The 19,487-nt window shown below is 34.9% G+C and overlaps 1 protein-coding gene across 3 annotated transcripts in view; it reads right to left on the bottom strand.

Annotated features, from left to right (window-relative positions):
• Positions 1–397: 397 nt before the first annotated feature.
• Positions 398–19,487, bottom strand: part of VTA1 (vesicle trafficking 1) — a gene marked incomplete at both ends in the record, with an annotated part of 43,356 nt that continues 24,266 nt past the window's right edge. For 2 of the 3 annotated variants that reach the window (XM_084227870.1, XM_084227871.1), the window contains 3 exons: positions 398–543; positions 9,212–9,385; positions 10,580–10,688. In XM_084227870.1, coding sequence (XP_084083996.1) covers positions 398–543; positions 9,212–9,385; positions 10,580–10,688 — 429 coding nt within the window. Of the gene's footprint in view, positions 544–4,669; positions 4,751–9,211; positions 9,386–10,579; positions 10,689–19,487 lie in introns of all 3 variants that reach the window. The other variant, XM_084227869.1, reaches the window with a different exon arrangement.

Consider the following 19,487-nt stretch of genomic DNA (forward strand, 5'->3'; position numbering starts at 1 on the left):
TTAGAATTTTATACTGAAGTAATATAATATAGTGTGTTTGTCCAAATTACAGATTACAAAGTTCCTTAATATCTATGTATTACGTTACAAAGCTTATTCTCAACACATTTTCTAGAAGTGTATTTTCCCTTTTTTGAAGGAGGTTCAATTTGCATTTTTGTATATTGCTAACATCAGCCTTATGTACCGAGAGATTATTGGATCCACTAAATGGACAATGAAAACTGGTTGAGGCTGCTGCTGAAAGCATAGGAATCTGACACACAGACACAGATTTCATTGTTATGTTCAATGGAACTGAAGTCTTCCTTAAAACTGTGCTCCTGACTGGCTGAAATAGAGTTATGGACTGTTAGTTCTTTAAGCCAAAAATGCATGAATCTATTGCACAAAGGCTTCATTCTCTGCCTGTAGTCAGTAACTTGAGGGCCTTCTGTAGATTCTGCACAGCAGTGCTTACATCTTCATACTGCAAAGCACTGCCAGCATATTTGCAGTATTTCTGGGCTCTAGCAAAGTCCTCTGGTGTTAGACGGATATCTCCTATAAGAAAAAATAATTATCTGTATGAATATAAGAAATGAGCTGTTTAGGTCATAAATGCTTACCCTCAAAACTATAGCCAATATTTAAGGTTCTGAACAACAATCCTGGTTATATTTAAATAAATTTTCTTCATGTTATCAATTTCTCCTTAGTAATGTAAATCATACATACGCAGATCCACAACAACTTACATGAACAGGATTTTCCTTAATAAAGTAACAAAGTTGGAGGTTTTATAATTTGGCAAATTAATTGCAAAAATATTATATGTTGTGCAAAGCAGACACACAGTAGCTTTGGTGTTTACGGCCACAGTTTCTCAGCTTCTCTTTTCATGGAACAATACACACAGACTAAATCTCTCAACCCTCATTTGAACTAGAATATAAACATAGTCTTCAATAAAAAATGAGTAACAAACTTTATATAAAAGTATTACATAAGTTGTTTAGCTTTTAAGCATGGGAATATTTTGCATTTTTGTGTCATCCATATAAAAACTGATTTTATTATTGTTAAAGTACAAATTTAAACATGTAAACAACCCTTGCATTTCTGTAAAATTTATTCTCAGCAAGTATTTTTATATATGTAATTAATATTTGTAGAGCCCAAATAAAAAAGCTGGGTAAAAAAAATATTAAAAACATTTCATCTAAGATGTGACTATATTTGAATACATATATTTTGTAAGAAGAAAATAAAAACTGATTTTGTATCTTGTCTTTTAAAAGCAATACCATTTTCTGTAGAAATTTTTATGAGGACTCTTGAGAACTAATGAGAAGACTAGGTACACAGAACAAAACAAAAATAATAGGGCCTCCCCAGTGGCGCAGCGGTTGAGCGCTGGGTTGAGTGCTGGGTTGCGAAGCTGCCTGCAGCCTCTGCAGCCCAGGTTCGATCCCTGGTTGCTGGGCGAGGGTCCCACATGGCGCGCAGACCTCTCCTGCCGCCCGCTGCTCCCCTCAGCAGTGTACTTTGTCTGTCTGCCTGTTCTGCTCTCCGCTCTGGTGAATTCTCTCACCCTTTCGACTTCTGACTGTACCCAGTGCTTGTATAAATAAATAAATCTTTAAAAAAAAAAAAACCAAACAGAAATAATATACTTCTATTGTTTAGTTACTTTTAATCTGTCACAGATGTATAGCATGAAATGAAAACTCTGATATTACTTAGGTAAGGATATTAAAGTAAGTAGCAATCCCAGGTACTCTGATTCTAAATTATGATCCCAATTATTATTTTCTGAAATTGTCAAGAGTACTGAAACAATGCATCTTCGAGTTTCTAGCCCAGTGTCAGATAACTGTAAGTGTTCAATACTTCAATGAATGAATATTAAAAAGCTGGCTATACTTTAAATTATTTTCTTTCTGTTGTGAATAAGACATGACACATTCTAACAGATATTTAATAAATCAGTGAAATATAATTATGTATTATAGTTTCTGCTCAACTTTACTCTTAGTATTTCTTTTCTTTTAAAAATTTTTAATTTTGCATAGAAGGACTGGGGTATAGGCCAGCGGTACAGGGGTGAGAGGATTTACCAGAGACAGAGTGGAGAGAACAGGCGGATTTAATGAAATACACTGCTAAGGGGAGCAATGGGTAAGATAGGAGAGGTCTGCTGCACCATATGTGCATTAGCTCCCTGGCCAGGGATCAAACTCAGGCTTTAGTAGTGACAGTGCTGAGACTTAGCTCCTAGGCCAACAGGGAAGCCCAGCATTTTAGTATTTCATTAGTTAAACTAAAACCACTACACTGCAGTTCAGTCAACAAGTTAGTTGGGCATACTTCTGCTAGTACTTTTTTTTTCCTTGAAAAATATGTACCAGATTCTTTAATGGTTTTTTAGAATACTCAAGAGAATCTTGTTACCTAGTTATAAATACTATGCAGGTGAGTAAGACAGGAAAACTAAGTTTACCTTAACACTGTTTACTGTCCTTTAATGATCTATTCAAGGGAGATTTTTAAATATATAAGGCATCTATGCAAAATTTATCAGACTTGCTGGAAAAAAGCCCAATGCTCTGGACTAATCTTATTTTTACAGCATTAGTTATAGCACTGTTTTGCTGACATATCACTTATTAATAAGATACAATGTGTACAGTGGCAAGAAATGTTACTATTTTAGCTTTTACAAAAACTAAATTTATCCACTAGGATGACTATGTTAAAACACAAATATTTTACTTTTTTCATGATTTCAATAATTGCTAAATGTGAATGAAAATATTTTACCAGAAAAATATAATTCCAGATATGTAATATATAGAGCTTATAGACATGTATGACAAATTATTTAACATGAAATATAACTAAAAAATAAGCTACTTCTAAATTTAGATACAAGATGTAATTTATAGATTTATATAGGTGTTAGGTTAATTTTTAATTGAAAATATAAAGAACTTCTAAAAATTATGTCAAAGAGCTGCTTTTGCTATTTTGCAACATGTCAGGCTTTTCTTCATTTTAAATATAATGGTAAAATTTTAAATTAAATAGAAATAAAATCTGTGTCCTCAATTAATATTCTTTTACATTAGTTTAAAAATTAGTTCTGGATATTCTCTATTATTTAAGTGTCAATTTCTTCCTGGTCTATCAGTTACGTTTTAGTAACATTTTGCAATATGGAATTTATTGTTATTTTTATTACTATTTTTTATTTTTAAATTTTTTTTTGGTGGGACCCTCGCTGGCGGCTGGGGAATGAACTGGCACTGCAGAGGCTGCGGGCAGTCTCCCAGCCCAGCGCTCAACCACTGTGCCACCAGGGAAGGCCCTGGAATTTATTATTTTTCATTAGTCAAACCTGTTAAGACATAAATGAGACACAGAAATTGTGAGATAGTATCTAATAATTTTCTGATAATCATTTGTTCTAACATCATCTTTGAGTATGTATTCTCACCTTTACATGTTTAAAAATATGTATTTAACTGATCTTTACATGTGTGGTACCCCTGCTTCTACCCCCCTTCAAGAAAAACTTTCCTTATTCCACGATTGAGAGGCAGGTGCGCTTAATCGGCAGTTTCTACTCACAGGGAGAATAAACGCTCAAGTGGGAAACAAACCTGAAGACACAGTTACTACAGAAAACCCAATAACAGATGAAAAAAATAACCAATCAAGTCCTTTACTCTAAATCTCACTAGATACATGAATAAGACCAAAATAAACAACTGACTAGGGGGCGGGAGGGGCATTTAGACACAGAGACTTTGGAAAGATGAGTATCAACAAATCACCTACCTATAAACCAATGATCATAATAAATATTCTCAGAAATTTTTGTTTTAAATATCTTAAACTAAAAGAAAATGTAAAATAAAAAAAAGGAATTCCTTGGATTTAGGTTTTTTTTTTTAAAGATTTATTTATTTATGCATACAAGAGCTGGGGTACAGGCCAGAGGTGCGGGGGGTGAGAGGACTCACCAAAGACAGAGTGGGGAACAGAACAGGCAGACTGACTGAAAAATACTGCTGAGGGGAGCAGCGGGCGAGACAGGAAAGGTCTGCTGCACCATGTAGGTAGCTGCCTGGCTGGCAGGGGCTCCAACTCATGCTGCAGAGGCTGCGTATTGCTTCATAGTGCAGTGCTTAACCCCTTGCGCCACCAGGGAGACCCGGATTTAGGTTATTTCTGGTAATATGGAACAACCTTGGTTCACTGGAGAGGATAATGAACACAGACATTTAAAGAAAGGTGTTTCAGGCCTTCCTGGTGGTGCAAAGGGTTAAATCTCAGCACTATCAAGCAATCAGCAGCCCCTGCAGCAGGAATTCGCTCGATGGCCTGGGAGCTAGCCCACTGGTGCTGCAGACCTCTCCTATCTTCAACTGCTGCTCCCCTCAGCAGTGCATTTCAGTCAATCCACCTGTTCTGTTCCCCCCTCTGTCTCTGGTGAAGCCTCTCACCCCCTGTACCTCTGGCCTACACCCCCATTCTTGTGTGCATAAATAAATTTCAAAAAATATAAAGAAATGTTTCAAATTACACAGACAATCAAATATATGAAACTCCCTACATAAAATTATAAAACACCACCTTGAAATAGGAGATAACCTATAACTCACAAAACAGTCAGTTGACTTACCCTGGGCAACTATATTGAAAAGTGCGGGATCAATTGCTGGAAGAGTCTGTGGAGTAGGTTGGATAGTATTACTTGCTACACCTGTAAATCAGAAAGCCACAAATGGGTATAGAAATGTTGTACCTCTTAAGTAATACCAGGAAAGCACTTAAAAAAAATCAAAGAGGAATTTCATTACTTTAATTCTTTTCTTGAAACCTTTAAGAAATTTTAATTTGATATACTTACTTGATGTTGCAGGCTGGTACAGAATTATACAGGAAAATACATTTTGAGTGCCAACATATATGTTTTGGTTATATGGTTCCTACCTTGTATTTGTAATATCTAATGCTTTAGCTTACCTCTCAGTTAAATTTTAGTAAATAGGGCCTCCCTGGTGGCGTAGGTATTAAGTCTCAGTGCCATCACCACTACTGCCTGATATTGATCCCCAGCCAGGTAGCTAGCCATATGGAGAAGCACACCTCTCCTGTCTTGCCCACTGGTCCCCTCAGCAGAATATTTTGGTCAGTCTGCCTGTTCCGTTCCCCATTCTGTTTCTGGTGAATCTTCTTACCCCCTGCACCCCAGTTCTTGTATGCATAAATAAATCAATCTTAAAAAAAAAGAAAAAGAAAAAGAAAAGAAGAGTTGAATAAAAACTTCAGTACAACCATGGACAATAGCACTGACAGGAATGGTTAGGCAAGAATATAAATAACTTTGAAAGCTGTATGGAAGTGGTAAAACAGGTAAATTTTTAATCTATGTATTAGGTGAGCTGCACATTTAACTAAAAGGCTAAGATTAATTATATAAAAAATCCAATTATTTAATATTTAGACTTACTGAGATCTTAGACTGTAAGAAAGCGTGTATTTCAAGAGAGAATAAATAAGCACATCTGATATTACATGGTGGTTAATATGAGTGGTTGAACAAGAGGCAAACATAAACAACTGCTATCCCTACTCTTTGTACCCTCTTTGCTTTTTTGTGAAAGAACTAAAAACTGTATATTAGAACACACTATTCTTTTCAGCTATCTTAAGGATTTCCCTTTGATAAAAGTGTATCCTGAACCTTTATATGAGAGAAAGTAAATCATTCTTAAAGTGAGAAAGAGGGGAAACATCTGCTATGTTTATAAACTAAAAATGTTATTTCATTTTCTATTAAGCAAATATGAACTTTTTTTAAAAACTGTTTTAAATAGGAAAAAAAAAAAAGCCAGTTAAGAGGAGGAGATTCTAACATCTTAACCAATCTTAAAGGGGAAAATGTCATGAGAAAAGTAGATTTTGATTTGATAGAATATTAGTTCCTTGGAGAAAGGAACATGGAAGGGAGGTGCCAAAAGTATGAAATAAGCAAGTTAAAAGTTTATTTTCTTGGGATAACTGGTTAATTTCTTTTGAGTTTATAAACTGGAAATAGCAATATATAATATAGTTGCTGTAAGAAATCAATGATAGAATAGCTATAACTATTCAAATGGTAGGTCTATAAAAGTATACAAAGTAAAAAGATAGAACTTCATTCAAAAAACATTCCAAAACTTTTCATTTCATGCCCTCACTCTGAAGCACAAAAGAGAGAAAAAAGGCTCACACAAGAATTAACTGGATCGAAAGGACTATTAATGCCAGAAAATTTCTTAATAGATGCTTACCTCCTAATTACCCTATGTCATGGACAGTCTACAAGCAGGAGTTACTGTCTGTTTGAACGTACAAAATTACCAATATTTTATCATTTTTGTTGTACAATAAAAATTACATATGGTTCAGACTTACAGTTTTCCTACTAGAAGTATACTTTCCCTTTCCTATACACATACATTGTGTCTATATTTAAAAAATATAGACACATATACAGAACTCTGCCTTAAGATACATTGTATAAAGCAATACTCATTCTCCACAACCGTTTTGTAAAGCTGTAACCGACCCCAAAATGTGATATGTGCTTGAATCACAAAATGATTTTTAAAAGTTCATTAACTTGCTATTATATACCTTGTCTTTATTTGTCAAAGAAACAAGTAGGAAGAGAAAAAAAGAAAGGAAGCTAATTTGCTAAACATTGATTTTGTGTTGGGTATAGTAGTAATTTTCATACTTTTCCTCAATAATTAAAACAACCATGAGGTGTAAGGCTGATTAAACTCATTTTAGAGAGAGGAAAAAAGGAGGCTGAGAAAAGTAGATTAACAGCTGAGTTAGTGGTTTAACAAGGGATAGAAACTAATAGCCAGTACTATTTGACAACAAAATGTACCCTAACTTTGCCCTTTTGTTTACTTGATCAGCCTTTAAAAGCTCTTGATCAGTATTCAAGCTTACTAGTATAGGGCCTCCCTAGTGGCGCAAGGGGTTAAATCTCAGCATTATGAAGCTATCAGCAGCCACTGTAGCATAAGTTAGATCCCCAGTCAGAGAGCTAATCTACATGGTGCAGCAGACCTCTCCTGTCTTGCCTGCTGTTCCCCTCAGCAGTGTATTTCAGTATATCCTGTTCTGCTCCCCACTCTGTCTCTGGTGAATCCTTTCACCCCCGGGCCCCACACCTCTGGCTACGTCCCAGTTCTTGTATGCATGAATAAAATAAAACTAAAAAAAAAAAAACACAAAAAAACAAAAAAAAAAACCAAATCAAACTTACTAGTATAATTTAAACAGTAGTCATTTAAGGCAAATACACTTAAGTAACTGGTTTTGCTTATATTATTATATACTGGAAAAATGGAATATTTCTGTAAGATAATAAAATATTTACAAGTGTTCCATAAAATCTTATTTACAAACTTAATTCACATCAGTCTGCTTATTTTTTTTTAAAGATATATTTATTTATGCATACAGGTGGACTGACTGAAATACACTGCTGAGGGGAGCAGCCAGCGAGACAGGAGAGGTCTGCTGTGCCATGTGGGTCAGCTCCTTGGCCGGCTGGAGATGGAACTCTTGCTGCAGTGGCTGGTGATAGAGTGACAAGGCTGTGTCTTTAACCCCTGCACCACCAGGGAGGCCCCACATCAGCCTGCCTATTAATGTCATGACTTAGACCATAAAACACTAAAAGTCAGGGTAAAATACACAGAATGACGGTGTAGCAGATCAGTGTTAAAATAACCAGTTTCATTAATATTACTGAAATATTAGTAATACTTGTAGAAACTATAAAATTTGAAAGTTTAAAAAAGGAGGGAAGAGACTAATAATGGCTATTACAATGGTGAGAACAGAAAACTATCAAATGATATTCAACTCATGCAAAATAACCTAAATAGTTTGTGTAGACTGACACAGACAACTGAAAGTCAAAGTATTAGTGATGTTATTAACAGATAGGGTAGAAAAATCAGGGCTCCAAAGACAACTTTCATTCTATTAAGCAAATGTTTTTAAATGTATGAGCTCGCTACCACTGATTATCCTTATGCTTGGATGAATGTAAAAATAGAAGAACGATTTTTGGCAAGAAAAATATGTTTTTAAATGCCCTTTTATTTGGAAGTAAGGGTGAGACTTTGTGAATAATACAAATATATGAAAGCGTCTACCTCCAAAGCTAAAAAACATATACTGAAATTGACTTATGACTGGATACTAGTTCTGTCAGATCTGGTCCATGAAAATAATCATACAATATTGATGTATTTACACAATAGTATCACTTTTTTTTTTTTTTTTTGGTCACACTTGTATAAAAAAAGAAAAGGTCCAAAACCTTGTTCTTTCACTTGTGTGTGACTTCACTGCTACGGAGATTCTTGACTCAAAGCCTACTTTAGCCAATGACATCCTTTTTTTGGCAGAGGCAAAGCTACACAGAAGTGAGGAAAGAAAAATTGAGTTTTACTATCATAGTGGGACCCTGATTCACAGTGGGATACAGACTGATAACGTTCAATAAGTCTCACCTCAGTGCTATTCCTGAACAACAGTGAAGGGAAAAGCAAGGGAGGGGAAGAAAAAAAAAAAGGCATCACATAGAAAAAGCACAGAAAAAGTATTAATACAATATAACGTTACTAGTCATCAATATATATAATCACTTTGTTCCATTTAAAAAACTAAAATACAACTAATATTAAAACTCTACTGAAAAGGAGTCCTTTTTTTGGTGTGTGTTCAAACGAAATTTAAAATTATGTTTAATGGGGGCCTTCCTGGTGGTGCAGTGGTTAAGCGCTGGGTTGCGAAGCTGCCTGCAGCCTCTGCAGTGCTGGTTCGATCCCTGGCTGCTCCCTGGCCACCGGAGGAGGGTCCCACATGGCGCGCAGACCTCTCCTGCCGCCCGCTGCTCCCCTCAGCAGTGTACTTCGGTCCTTCTGCCTGATCTGCTCCCCGCTCTGGCTCTGGTGAATTCTCTCACCCTCCCGCGCTTCTGACTGTACCCAGTGCTTGTATAAATAAAAATAAATAAATCTTTAAAAAAAAATAAAATAATGTTTAATGATCACCATACAACCCCATAAAAAGTCACAGATATGATAAAGTGCAGCTCTTACTTAACAAAAAAAAAAAGAGTTCAAATCACTAACCTTTACCCTACCTGTGCTGTGAGGCACTTCTGCTGGTGTATTAGCTGGTGCATGTGCTCCAGGAGGAATCTGTATTCCAGTAAAGCTGCTTGTGGCCATGTTGCCTGGGTCATATGAGGAAGCTGATGGCTGAGGTGGCTGAGTGGGCAGAGAGGCTGCTCCAGCATCTTCATTTTCTTCAACATCTATTATATATTAAAAGACATATAATACATATATACGATGTTATTCCAGGTATTTTGAAATAATGACAAATACTTTTTTATGAAGACATGACAAACTTTCAAATGCAATTCTACTTATTGCAGTTGACTGATATCCAGCACTATCTCTCAAAATTAAGTTTAATTTTTTTCTCACAACATTTAATTGTGACGGACAATTATCACTCCTTTTAAATTAATACTCTATACTATCTCTGCATATAGTAATTTTTTTAAAACATCTTTCTTTAAACCCATTCCTCATTTCACTTTTTATATACTTAATAAATTTTGAATTATCTAAATGTAACACCAGCAATCAACCCCCCCCAAAAAAGAAACCTCAAACAGGTAAGTAAAATATAGTATTTATTGTGGTTTGGATATAGTTTATAGATTGCCTGTTCCATGAAACAATGAAATTTGACCAGCGGTAGGAGTAACCAAGCTATTTTGTTAATATAGGTCAGATATGGAGCCTCCCTGGTGGCTTAGGGGTTAAGTCTCAGCACTATCAGTTGAGGATCCCCGGCCAGGAAGCTAACCCACATAAGAGCTAACCTGTCTCACCTGCTGCTCCCATAGCAGTGTATTTCAGTAAATACACCTGTTCTGCTCCCCACTCTGGTGAATCCCCTCACTCCCTGCACCTCTGGCAAAATATGTAAATAAATCTTTTTTTTTTTTTTTAATATATAGGCTAGATAGCAGGAGTGTTAGACAATCACCTTTCACCATGCTAAGTTTATGATTTTACACCTAATTTTCATGGATTTTGGAGTTGTAAGAGAAATAAAATTACACTGTTTCTTCCTAAAAGTTTGTTTTTTAGAAAAAGATTTATTTATTTATGCATTCAAGAGCTGTGGTACAGGCCAGAGGTGCTGGGGGTGAGAGGATTCACCAGAGAAACAGTGGGGAGCAGAACAGGTGGACTGACCGAAAACACTGCCTAACGGAGCAGCTGGTGAGTCAGGAGAGGTCTGCTGTGCCATGTGGGTCACCTACCTGGCCAGGGGATCGAACTCATGCTGCAGTAGCTGTGGATAGCTTCACAGTGCTGATGCTTAACCCCTTGTGCCACCAGGGAGGCCCCCCTTCCTAAAACTTTGAATAATAAACTATGAACTATTATAATTCTACTAAATTGTTTTATTTTGGTAAATAGATACATACCATTATCTTCTTCAATTCCAACAGGACCTGCTTGAGGAGTCTCTCCATTCTTTAAACAATTATGGATATATGTTGCCTTCCACCTTGCATACTTTCTGTGTTTCACATTCTAAAAGAGATATTTTATATCAATTTTAAACTGCAGTGGTCAAATAAAAGAAGACATTTGTGATAGTCTATATCATACTTCTGAAGGAAAATGTATTTTTTGCACGGTACAGCTCTGAAAGAGTCTGGCAACCTTCCAATCCTATCACTGATTTCCACCAACCATGTAGGGCTCAACAGATTTATGAAAAACCACCCTCCTCAAAACATAGGCCCAGTTCTCTTCAGTGCTTTTGTATTTCAGAAAAGGTCTGCAATAGAAACATAGGAGCGTCCTTCTAGCAAACTTGCAACTCCTAAGCACAGGACAGAACTAGGCTAAAGGAAATTAAAAAAATTAAACATAAAATAACAATTTATTGATCTATTTTTATTAAGGAGGAAAACTTGATTATTCACATTTATGAAAACCATAGAAAACTTAAGACTTGTAGTGGTTAAAGCAGGCAATATTAGACTAATAGCTAGACAAATCTGACATTGCAATCTTTGGTATGCTATTGAAAAGTTCTGGATCTCAGTTACCTCTTTCCACAAAAGGGAAAGTAATATTGGCTGGGTTGTCTTTAGGAGAACTGAGCTGCTCCTACCACTTTTCTATCTGGAAATTTTATGCTGCATTCTATAAATGATAAAAATTCACTTTAAAAAATATAGCAGTAAATCCTGTTAGAATTCTTAATGGGATAGTATTTTTAGTTTATATTTTCATCTTAATCATATTCATTGATCAGGGCCATTGGTATTAACTGTGTGCTTACTGAAATGCAGAATCTTCAAACCCATTCCAAATCTATTGAATAAGATTCTGCATTATAGTAAGACCCACAAGTGATTCTTATGTCCAACAAAGTTTGAGAGAATATACAGTTTTATTATGTTGAAAACAACTGTAATTTGTCTTTGGTAAAGATCAACTAAGTACTTATACAGCATACAATCCAGTAAGACAAAGTTGAGTATTTCATGTACTATTCGGCAGATATTATTACAGATGAGTAGCACACAAAAACCTAAAAAAGTAACCCACAAATTACTGAATTTATACCATAATTAATTTCTCTCCTTCTCAAACTATCTGTAATATATGACATTAAAAATTTTTTAAATGGTGATTCTCATTTTCTTTCAGATATGATTATATTTTACTCAATTGCACAAAGAAATTTTTCAAAGGAAGCATCCACACTTAACTTCTTTTCCATTCAATTCATTCCAGGGATGAAAAAAGTTTCTTTTCAGTTTAGTTTGTATTCTCAACATACAAAAGGGAGAAAAAAAGAGAGCAACTGAACACGCTCATGACTTTCAATGACAGACTCTATTCAGTGCCAGACTCTATTTCACTTAAGTCAGCAGTTCACATGGGTAAATAGCTCTTGCAAATGTCATCAACAACCTACTTGACACTGGCAAATCAATTAAGTTTATTATATATTGATAATTATAATGATTTGAAATTTCTAGTATTGACAGCTACAAAACCAGCAAAATAACTTTTTCTTCCTCCCCCTTCATTCACTGAGAACAACAAAACCCATGCAAAAACACTGGGTTTTCCAGATTAGCTTGACTTTTCAAAAATCCTGGACAACTGGAATTGAAGGTCTACAAAGGCTGGATTATTGTCAGACTTAGGTTTGTGGGTATACTTGAACTCCACATCTGCAATATGGTATTTAAAAATGTTTATTATAGCGTATATGCCAACAATGTAACTGAATGAAGGCTATTACTTCACATTTCACTCATTTATAGTGCCCCTCTTTGGGGGGAAACCTAAGATACAATTAACCTCAGCATGTTTTTAGGCTCAATAAACACTTGCATTAATTAAGAACTTCAGTCAGACAATACAGGAGATACAAGTCCATATACACATGATGTCAGTCCTTAGGAAACTGATTATCCTGCTATGGGTATAGAAATGCAAAAAAAAAAAAACAACAAAAAACCAATCAACCAAACAAACCAACCAAAAAAAAAAAAAAAAAACCCAACCCAAAAAACCACCCTATTATAATGCTAAATGGGACAAACTTCCAGACAGAAAATAAATGTCTTGGGGGTGTAAAACACATCATGGTAGTTATAATTAATGATCCTGTACTGCATATTTGAAAGTTGCTATGAAATTAGAGCTCAAAAGTTCATCATAAGAAAAAGAATTGTAACTGTATGTGGTAACAGATGCCATTAAACTTATTGTGGTGATGATTTCACAATATATACTAATACCAAATCATTATGTTGAGCAACTGAAACTAATAAAATGTTAATAGATAAAATAGTATTAAACTCAATTCTTACAGTAAGTACATGGAATAGTTCAGAATAAATAACTGGCAAAGTAAATATTATTTTAGTTTGGATTTATAGGATGTATATGTTGTGAAAATGTAAAAAGTAGTGGTAAAACTCTCCTGAGGAGGAAAGGTACAAGCAAAGTCAGAAAAGCAAAAATAAACAAAGTGTTAATGAAGGTAAAGAAATCAATTTGCCACGGGTAGATGATACATATTAGGGACTAGCTGGGTAAGTAAATCAAGATAGGCTTTAAGTCTCAGACTATCTTTATAGTACTGAACAAGTCATAAAACACTTTATCATGTTTTTCTCTTGCCTGGTCCTCTCAATAGCTTTGAAATTTAGGCAAATCATGTTGTACCCACACCAAGACTCTGAGATATTGAAAGATTGGTTTAATGTAAACAGAATTTAAACTGACATTTAAGACCTTTCACACTGGAAGTGGACACTGCTTCAGTATTATTTCCATCAGTCCAGATAGGGTGGTATCTCACTTGCAGTCTCTTCTCATGCTCTCTCTCTACCTGCCCAGGTTTCTTCTCCAGCCAAGTGTCGTCATCTCCTAAGCTTAGTTCAAAAATTGTCATTCTTATGAAGCTCCTGATTTCCAGCAACCTAACAATTATTTAAGTTGTTTAACATTTTTTTTTTTCAAGTCAGGGACCAAGCTAAGTGCTGGGGAAAAAGAGATGAACAAGGTAGGTATGACCTTGAGTGTCCAGTGTGAAAACCAGGCACTAACTTCCATCACTAAATGTGACACACGTATTATCTTCTTCTTTCTCTGTAATATCATCAATGCAGAGATCAGGAAATAGTAATACAAAAGTAAAATAACTAACCCATGGTCATATTATTTACCTGTGATGCTGGCTACTCAATTTAGGTTTTCTTGGCAAGGTATAATTAATATATGTAATTTACAATTTACATCGGAATATATGAAATAAGAGAAAACAGTCTTTGAAAGGTCAGCTATTTAATATATGATAATACAGGATATATTCTGCTAGATAAACTGAGGACCATTTTGAAAGTAAATGAATAATCTGCTTTTGAAAGTTTAACTTGTCTTCTCTGGAAAATTTGAAAAGAGGACAAGATTTTCTTTGGTCTGCAATAATCCAACACTATATAAAGACTTGCCTGGAAAAGTTGTAAGGTAAGGACTTTGAAAGTTTCCTCATTCCTAATTTAATAGTATGGATAGTATAGAGACATTAAAACCATTTTGGGTTGTTTCATTAGTATGTGAAGTTTAAAAAAACATTATGTGAACCCGAAATGGGTTCATTTTAGCAAAATAAAAATATTTTCTTCAAAGCAACAATTTGATTTTTATTCATACTATTTCCATGATACCCCAGCAAACGGGTGCTTATAATATTTAATAAACATTGATATTTAGTAACAATGCATTAACAGTTGCTAATGAAAATGAATTTTGCTTTTTAATTATTTTCATTAAAATAAGAATGCTAGATTAAATAATATTTTAAAAGGAAAATTTCAAGATGTCAATATTTTTGAAATCTTTTAACTTCTTTTGGCTGATTAGACAGACATCCTTTCTGGGAAACAGGAATTACAAAAAAGAACTTTTACTTTTGTCCCTGGCCTCTAAGTTCCTGTTTTGAAACTGGACTGCTGAGAATCACTGACTACTGCAAATTCTGGCTACTACAGTCAGCAGTAGTAAATAAGAATTTATATTTAATTTGTAAGTCATTTTTATTTGCTACAATGAAGAATGGTTAACATAAGCTAGAGCAGAGGTTCTCAAACCCAGTACATAAAAGATTTACAAGAGGGTGTCATACAAAAATAATTCCTGGCCCAAATTATGGAAAATCCTATACACATCACTGTCTTATTAGCATAGCAAATAGCCACCCGCCACCCTGAAAAAGAATGCTTTATAGTAGCTGCCATTAATTCTTCTCCTTGGGGATTTTATCTTGATCCCATCCTACTCAAGTTTTATTCCCAACATGCACTGCAACTGCTTTATACCTGCAACTGGGTATAGGCGACTTCTCTTTAAACCCAAGGCTTAGACATTTTCTTACTTGACCCTATCAGAATGAAAAGCTGATTACTTCTTCTTCTTTGACCCCCTTTCACCTGGTTTCCTGGCTATCAGGGTCTTCTGATTTTCCTGGCCTCATCAGGTACTCTTTTTTCTGTCCTTTCATCAATTTGTTCCTATCTCCAGAGTGGTGAGCACTGCAGACTTCAGTCTTGGCTTGAAGTTTTCATTTTCTCTTTCAATACTTTACCTTGATGAGCTCATCTAATCTAATGGCTTTAAAAACCACCTCACGCTGCCAACTTTCAAATTCTTATGTTCTGCTCTTTTATGAACTTCTTTTATGTACTTCTGGACTTAAATATCCTACTCAACAATTCATTTGTATGTTAGATAGTTTAAAACCTACAAAACTCCAAACCAACTCCTGATCTTATCCCACTAAATTTCTTCTTCCACATGTCAGGAAACAACATTCCTCTAGTTGTTTGAGTCCAAACCTCTGAAGTGTTTTGAGTCCTCTCTTTCACTCTACCAACAAATCTTGCAAAATCTGTCAGCTTTACATTCAAAACATATCGAGACTCCCACCATCTCACCAAGCCCTGTACTGCAAATTCGGCTAAGTCGGCATGACCTGGACTTGCTGGGTGTCCAAGTCCCAACTTCACCCATTACAATGAAAGGGTAAATACTTTTCAAACACCAGTCAAAGCCTATCAATTCTGTCAGAATCCCCTTTCTCAGTTACATTGGATTCAGCCACACTGTCTCCCTTGCTATTTCTAAAGCTTATGAATAGGTACCATTGTCTCAAAACTTTTGCACTTTCTTTTGCTCCTTCCTCAAATATCTGTATGATTCATTCCCTTCAAGTTTTGCTAAAGTTGCCTTCTTAGTAAGGCCTTCTTAGTAAGGCCAAATCAACGCACTTATCTCTTCCAGAATTTCTCCAGAATAATGATCTAATATACAACTAGATATTTACAATTTGCTAGATGAAATACAACTTGCTTGTTAATTTATTGTCTGTCTCCATTAAAGGAATGTGATTCTCCAAAGAAAAGGGATTTTATCTATTGCTATATGAGCAGTGCCTATAACTGTGCTTCATACATAGTAGAGCTTAACAGATGTTTGGCAAATGAGTGAACAAACAATATATCGTGGAATTCATGTTTTTGTTTTGTTTTTTGTTCTTTAATCAAGTACCTCAAATGATTATAATGATTCTGAAACCACACTATGAAAAGCACTGACTAAGCTGGAATAAAACATTTTTTGCTAATGAATAAATGTGAGTACTAAACTTGAGTACACATTTTGACTTAGGCTTGTAGGACTGAGGAAGCCCATGAAACCTTCCAAAGTATATGCAAACAATACACAGATGCCTGTGTATTGAACTCATGCTACAGTGGCTGCGGATAGCTTCATAGTGCTGCAACTTAACCCCTTGTGCCACCAGGGAGGCCCCCTCATTTTAGTCTTTAATCTGGAACAGTCTGTGTTTCTTGATATTTACAGAAAATACCAGCCTAGTTGCAAAGGGTTTACCAATTTGGATTTGTCTGATGTTTTCTCATGAGTCAGTTCAGAGTATGCATTTATGGCAGAATTAGCACTCACTTTGTCATATATTTGAGGGGTGGTGTTTAGAGACTAATAGAACTACCTTGGTTTGTCATCAAACTTTCTACTCATTAGTTTTCTACTATAGAAATTCTACTGTAAAGTGCCTTCTCCGTTCTTCTATTACTCATTCATTCATTTCATTTCTGTATCAATAAGGACCCATGGGTTCTTATTTTATCCAATGGGCTATCAACTTCTGATATTATTTCTATTTTGATGCTAATATTGCCCATGACTTAGACAACACTAAGTGGCAACACTTTCACGTTGGTTTCTGGATATTCCCAAGATTATGTGACCATTTTATTCAGACATAAGAACAAGGTGCTGCTTCATCTAATACCTTGCCTGATCCAGTCCTACATTCAGCCTTTTCTATCAGTACCCTTTCGTTTTAAAGGCAAGTGATTATTTACAATGGCATAGCATATATACAGAAATAAATTTTTTATGTTTATGTACATACAACTATGTATACATGTGGTATGTACATAAGTATAAGTATGTATTATACATAAACATATATCAATTGCATACATAATATATACTTTACATATACAACTGATGCTTCAACAACATGAGAAATGTTCAAAAAAGTGTATAACTTCTGATTCCACCAAAACTTAACTACTAATAGCCTACTATTAACTAGAAGCATTACCAACACAGTCAGTTAACACATTTTGTATGTTATGTGTATTATATACTGTATTCTTAAAATAAAGTAAGCTAGAGAAAATAAAGTTAAAATCTAAGGAAGAAAAAATACATTTATAATACTGTATCGTAGTATCAATACTATAAATTTATAGTTTGTTTATAAGGTGTATTATCAGTGCAACGATTATACTGACAGATGTAGATGTTACACATATTATTATTTTAAATATACTGAAAAAAATCTGCATGTGTGTGGACGTGTTCAGTAGAAATCTATGTTAAGTGCTGACTATAATATATGTATTTTGCTCTATTTATCTAATATATTTAAAGGTATCAATAGGGACATCTCCAATTCAATCCAACAACATAACACAACCTCTCTTCTCCCATTCTATATTTTCGCTTCTTTCCCCCAAAGTAAGAAACCTAGTTCTCTCAATACATTCACTCCATTTCCTGAATCCTAGAAAAGAGAAAGCAGTTTTAAACTTGCCAATACTATCAAGAAAAAACAAACCCTATAAAACAATATTCAATATTTAACCTTTTTTGGTAGTAAAATTGATGTATCTTGAGATGCGTAAATATTCAGAGTATAATCTGATGAGTTTTGACAAAAAGATATATCTGTGTAAATCATACTCCTACAAAATATAACCTCTCAAGTTCTCCACAAAGTCCCTTTCTGTATCAACTTCCCTATTACACAAAAATTTTTTTCTATTTTTTTCACTTGAATAAGCTTGCCTACTGTAGTACTTTAAGTGAAGGGGATCATAAAACTTGTCTTTTGAGTCTTCTTTTGCTCAGCACAACGTCTTTCTCTAAGCCCTATGTATGTTGTAGGGTGTGTGTGTCAGCAGTCTGAGTAACAACCCAATTTATCTATCAATTCCTCTTTGGACATCTGGGTTGTTTCCAGCTTTGGGCATATTATGAATAAAGTTCCTCTAAGCACTCTTGAACAAGTCTTTTTCTGGACATATGTTTTCATTTCCCTTGGATAAACACCAAGGAGAAATTGCTGGGTAAAAGGGTAGGTGCATGTTTAACTTCATAAAAATCTGCCAAATCTTTTCCCAAAGTGGTTTTAACATCTAACATTTCCACTAAGCAATGTATGAAAGCTCTTGTTTTTTCTACATCTTAGCCAATTATTTGAAGAGATCGATCTAGTCACTTTATAGTTTTGTTTTTTAAACTGCTGAACTTATTTTCAAGTATGATTAAGAGTTTTTCTATACTTTTATTTCTATCAATTTTTGTTTCAAATAGTTAGGAGCACTATTATTAGATTGCAATGATAACCTCAGATATGTTAGTGACCCATTTACCACTACAAAATGTCCCATTTTACTTAAAAAAAAAAAAAAAAAGATTTATTTATTTATTTATTTATTTATTTATTTATACAAGCACTGGGTATAGTCAGAAGCGCAGGAGGGTGAGAGAATTCACGAGCCAGAGCGGGGAGCAGAGCAGGACAGACAGACGAAGTACAACGCTGAGGGGAGCAGTGGGCATGGCAGGAGAGGTCTGTGCGCCCTGTGGGACCCTTGCCAGTGGCCGGGGATCAAACCGGTGCTGCAGAGGCTGCAGGCAACTTCGCAGCCCAGCGCTCAACTGCAGCGCACCAGGGAGGCCCCCCATTTTACTTCTAATAACACATTATCTTAAAGTCTACTTTGTTTACTATTAATAGGATTACTTAGAATTTTAGTTATTATTTAGTATTTGCATACAATATTTTTTTCTATTTTTTCATTTTTCAAATATATCTGCCTTTGTACTTAAAGGTCTCTCATAAAGAACAGACAGTAGTTCTTGCTTTTTTTTTTAAACTTATTCTGTAAATCTCTACTTTTAAATAGGAGTGTTAATCTATTTTTATCATAGGTACCGATAAGCTGTAGTTAGGCCTAAAATTTACTATTTGATTTTTATTAGTCCCATCTGTGTTTGTTTCCTCTCTTCCTTTTCCTACCATTTTTTTACTTTACCAATATATAGTTATAACTTTTATTTAAATAGGCCTAAGTCTTTTTTTCCCTAAAAGATTAATTTATTTATGCATAGAAGAGCTGGGGTACAGGCCAGAGGTGTGGGGGGTCAGAGGATTCACCAGAGACAGAGTGGGGAACAGAACAAGCAGATCAACCGAAG

The sequence above is a fragment of the Talpa europaea genome (genome assembly GCF_964194135.1).
Source record: "Talpa europaea genome assembly, chromosome: 2".
NCBI lineage: Eukaryota > Metazoa > Chordata > Mammalia > Eulipotyphla > Talpidae > Talpa > Talpa europaea.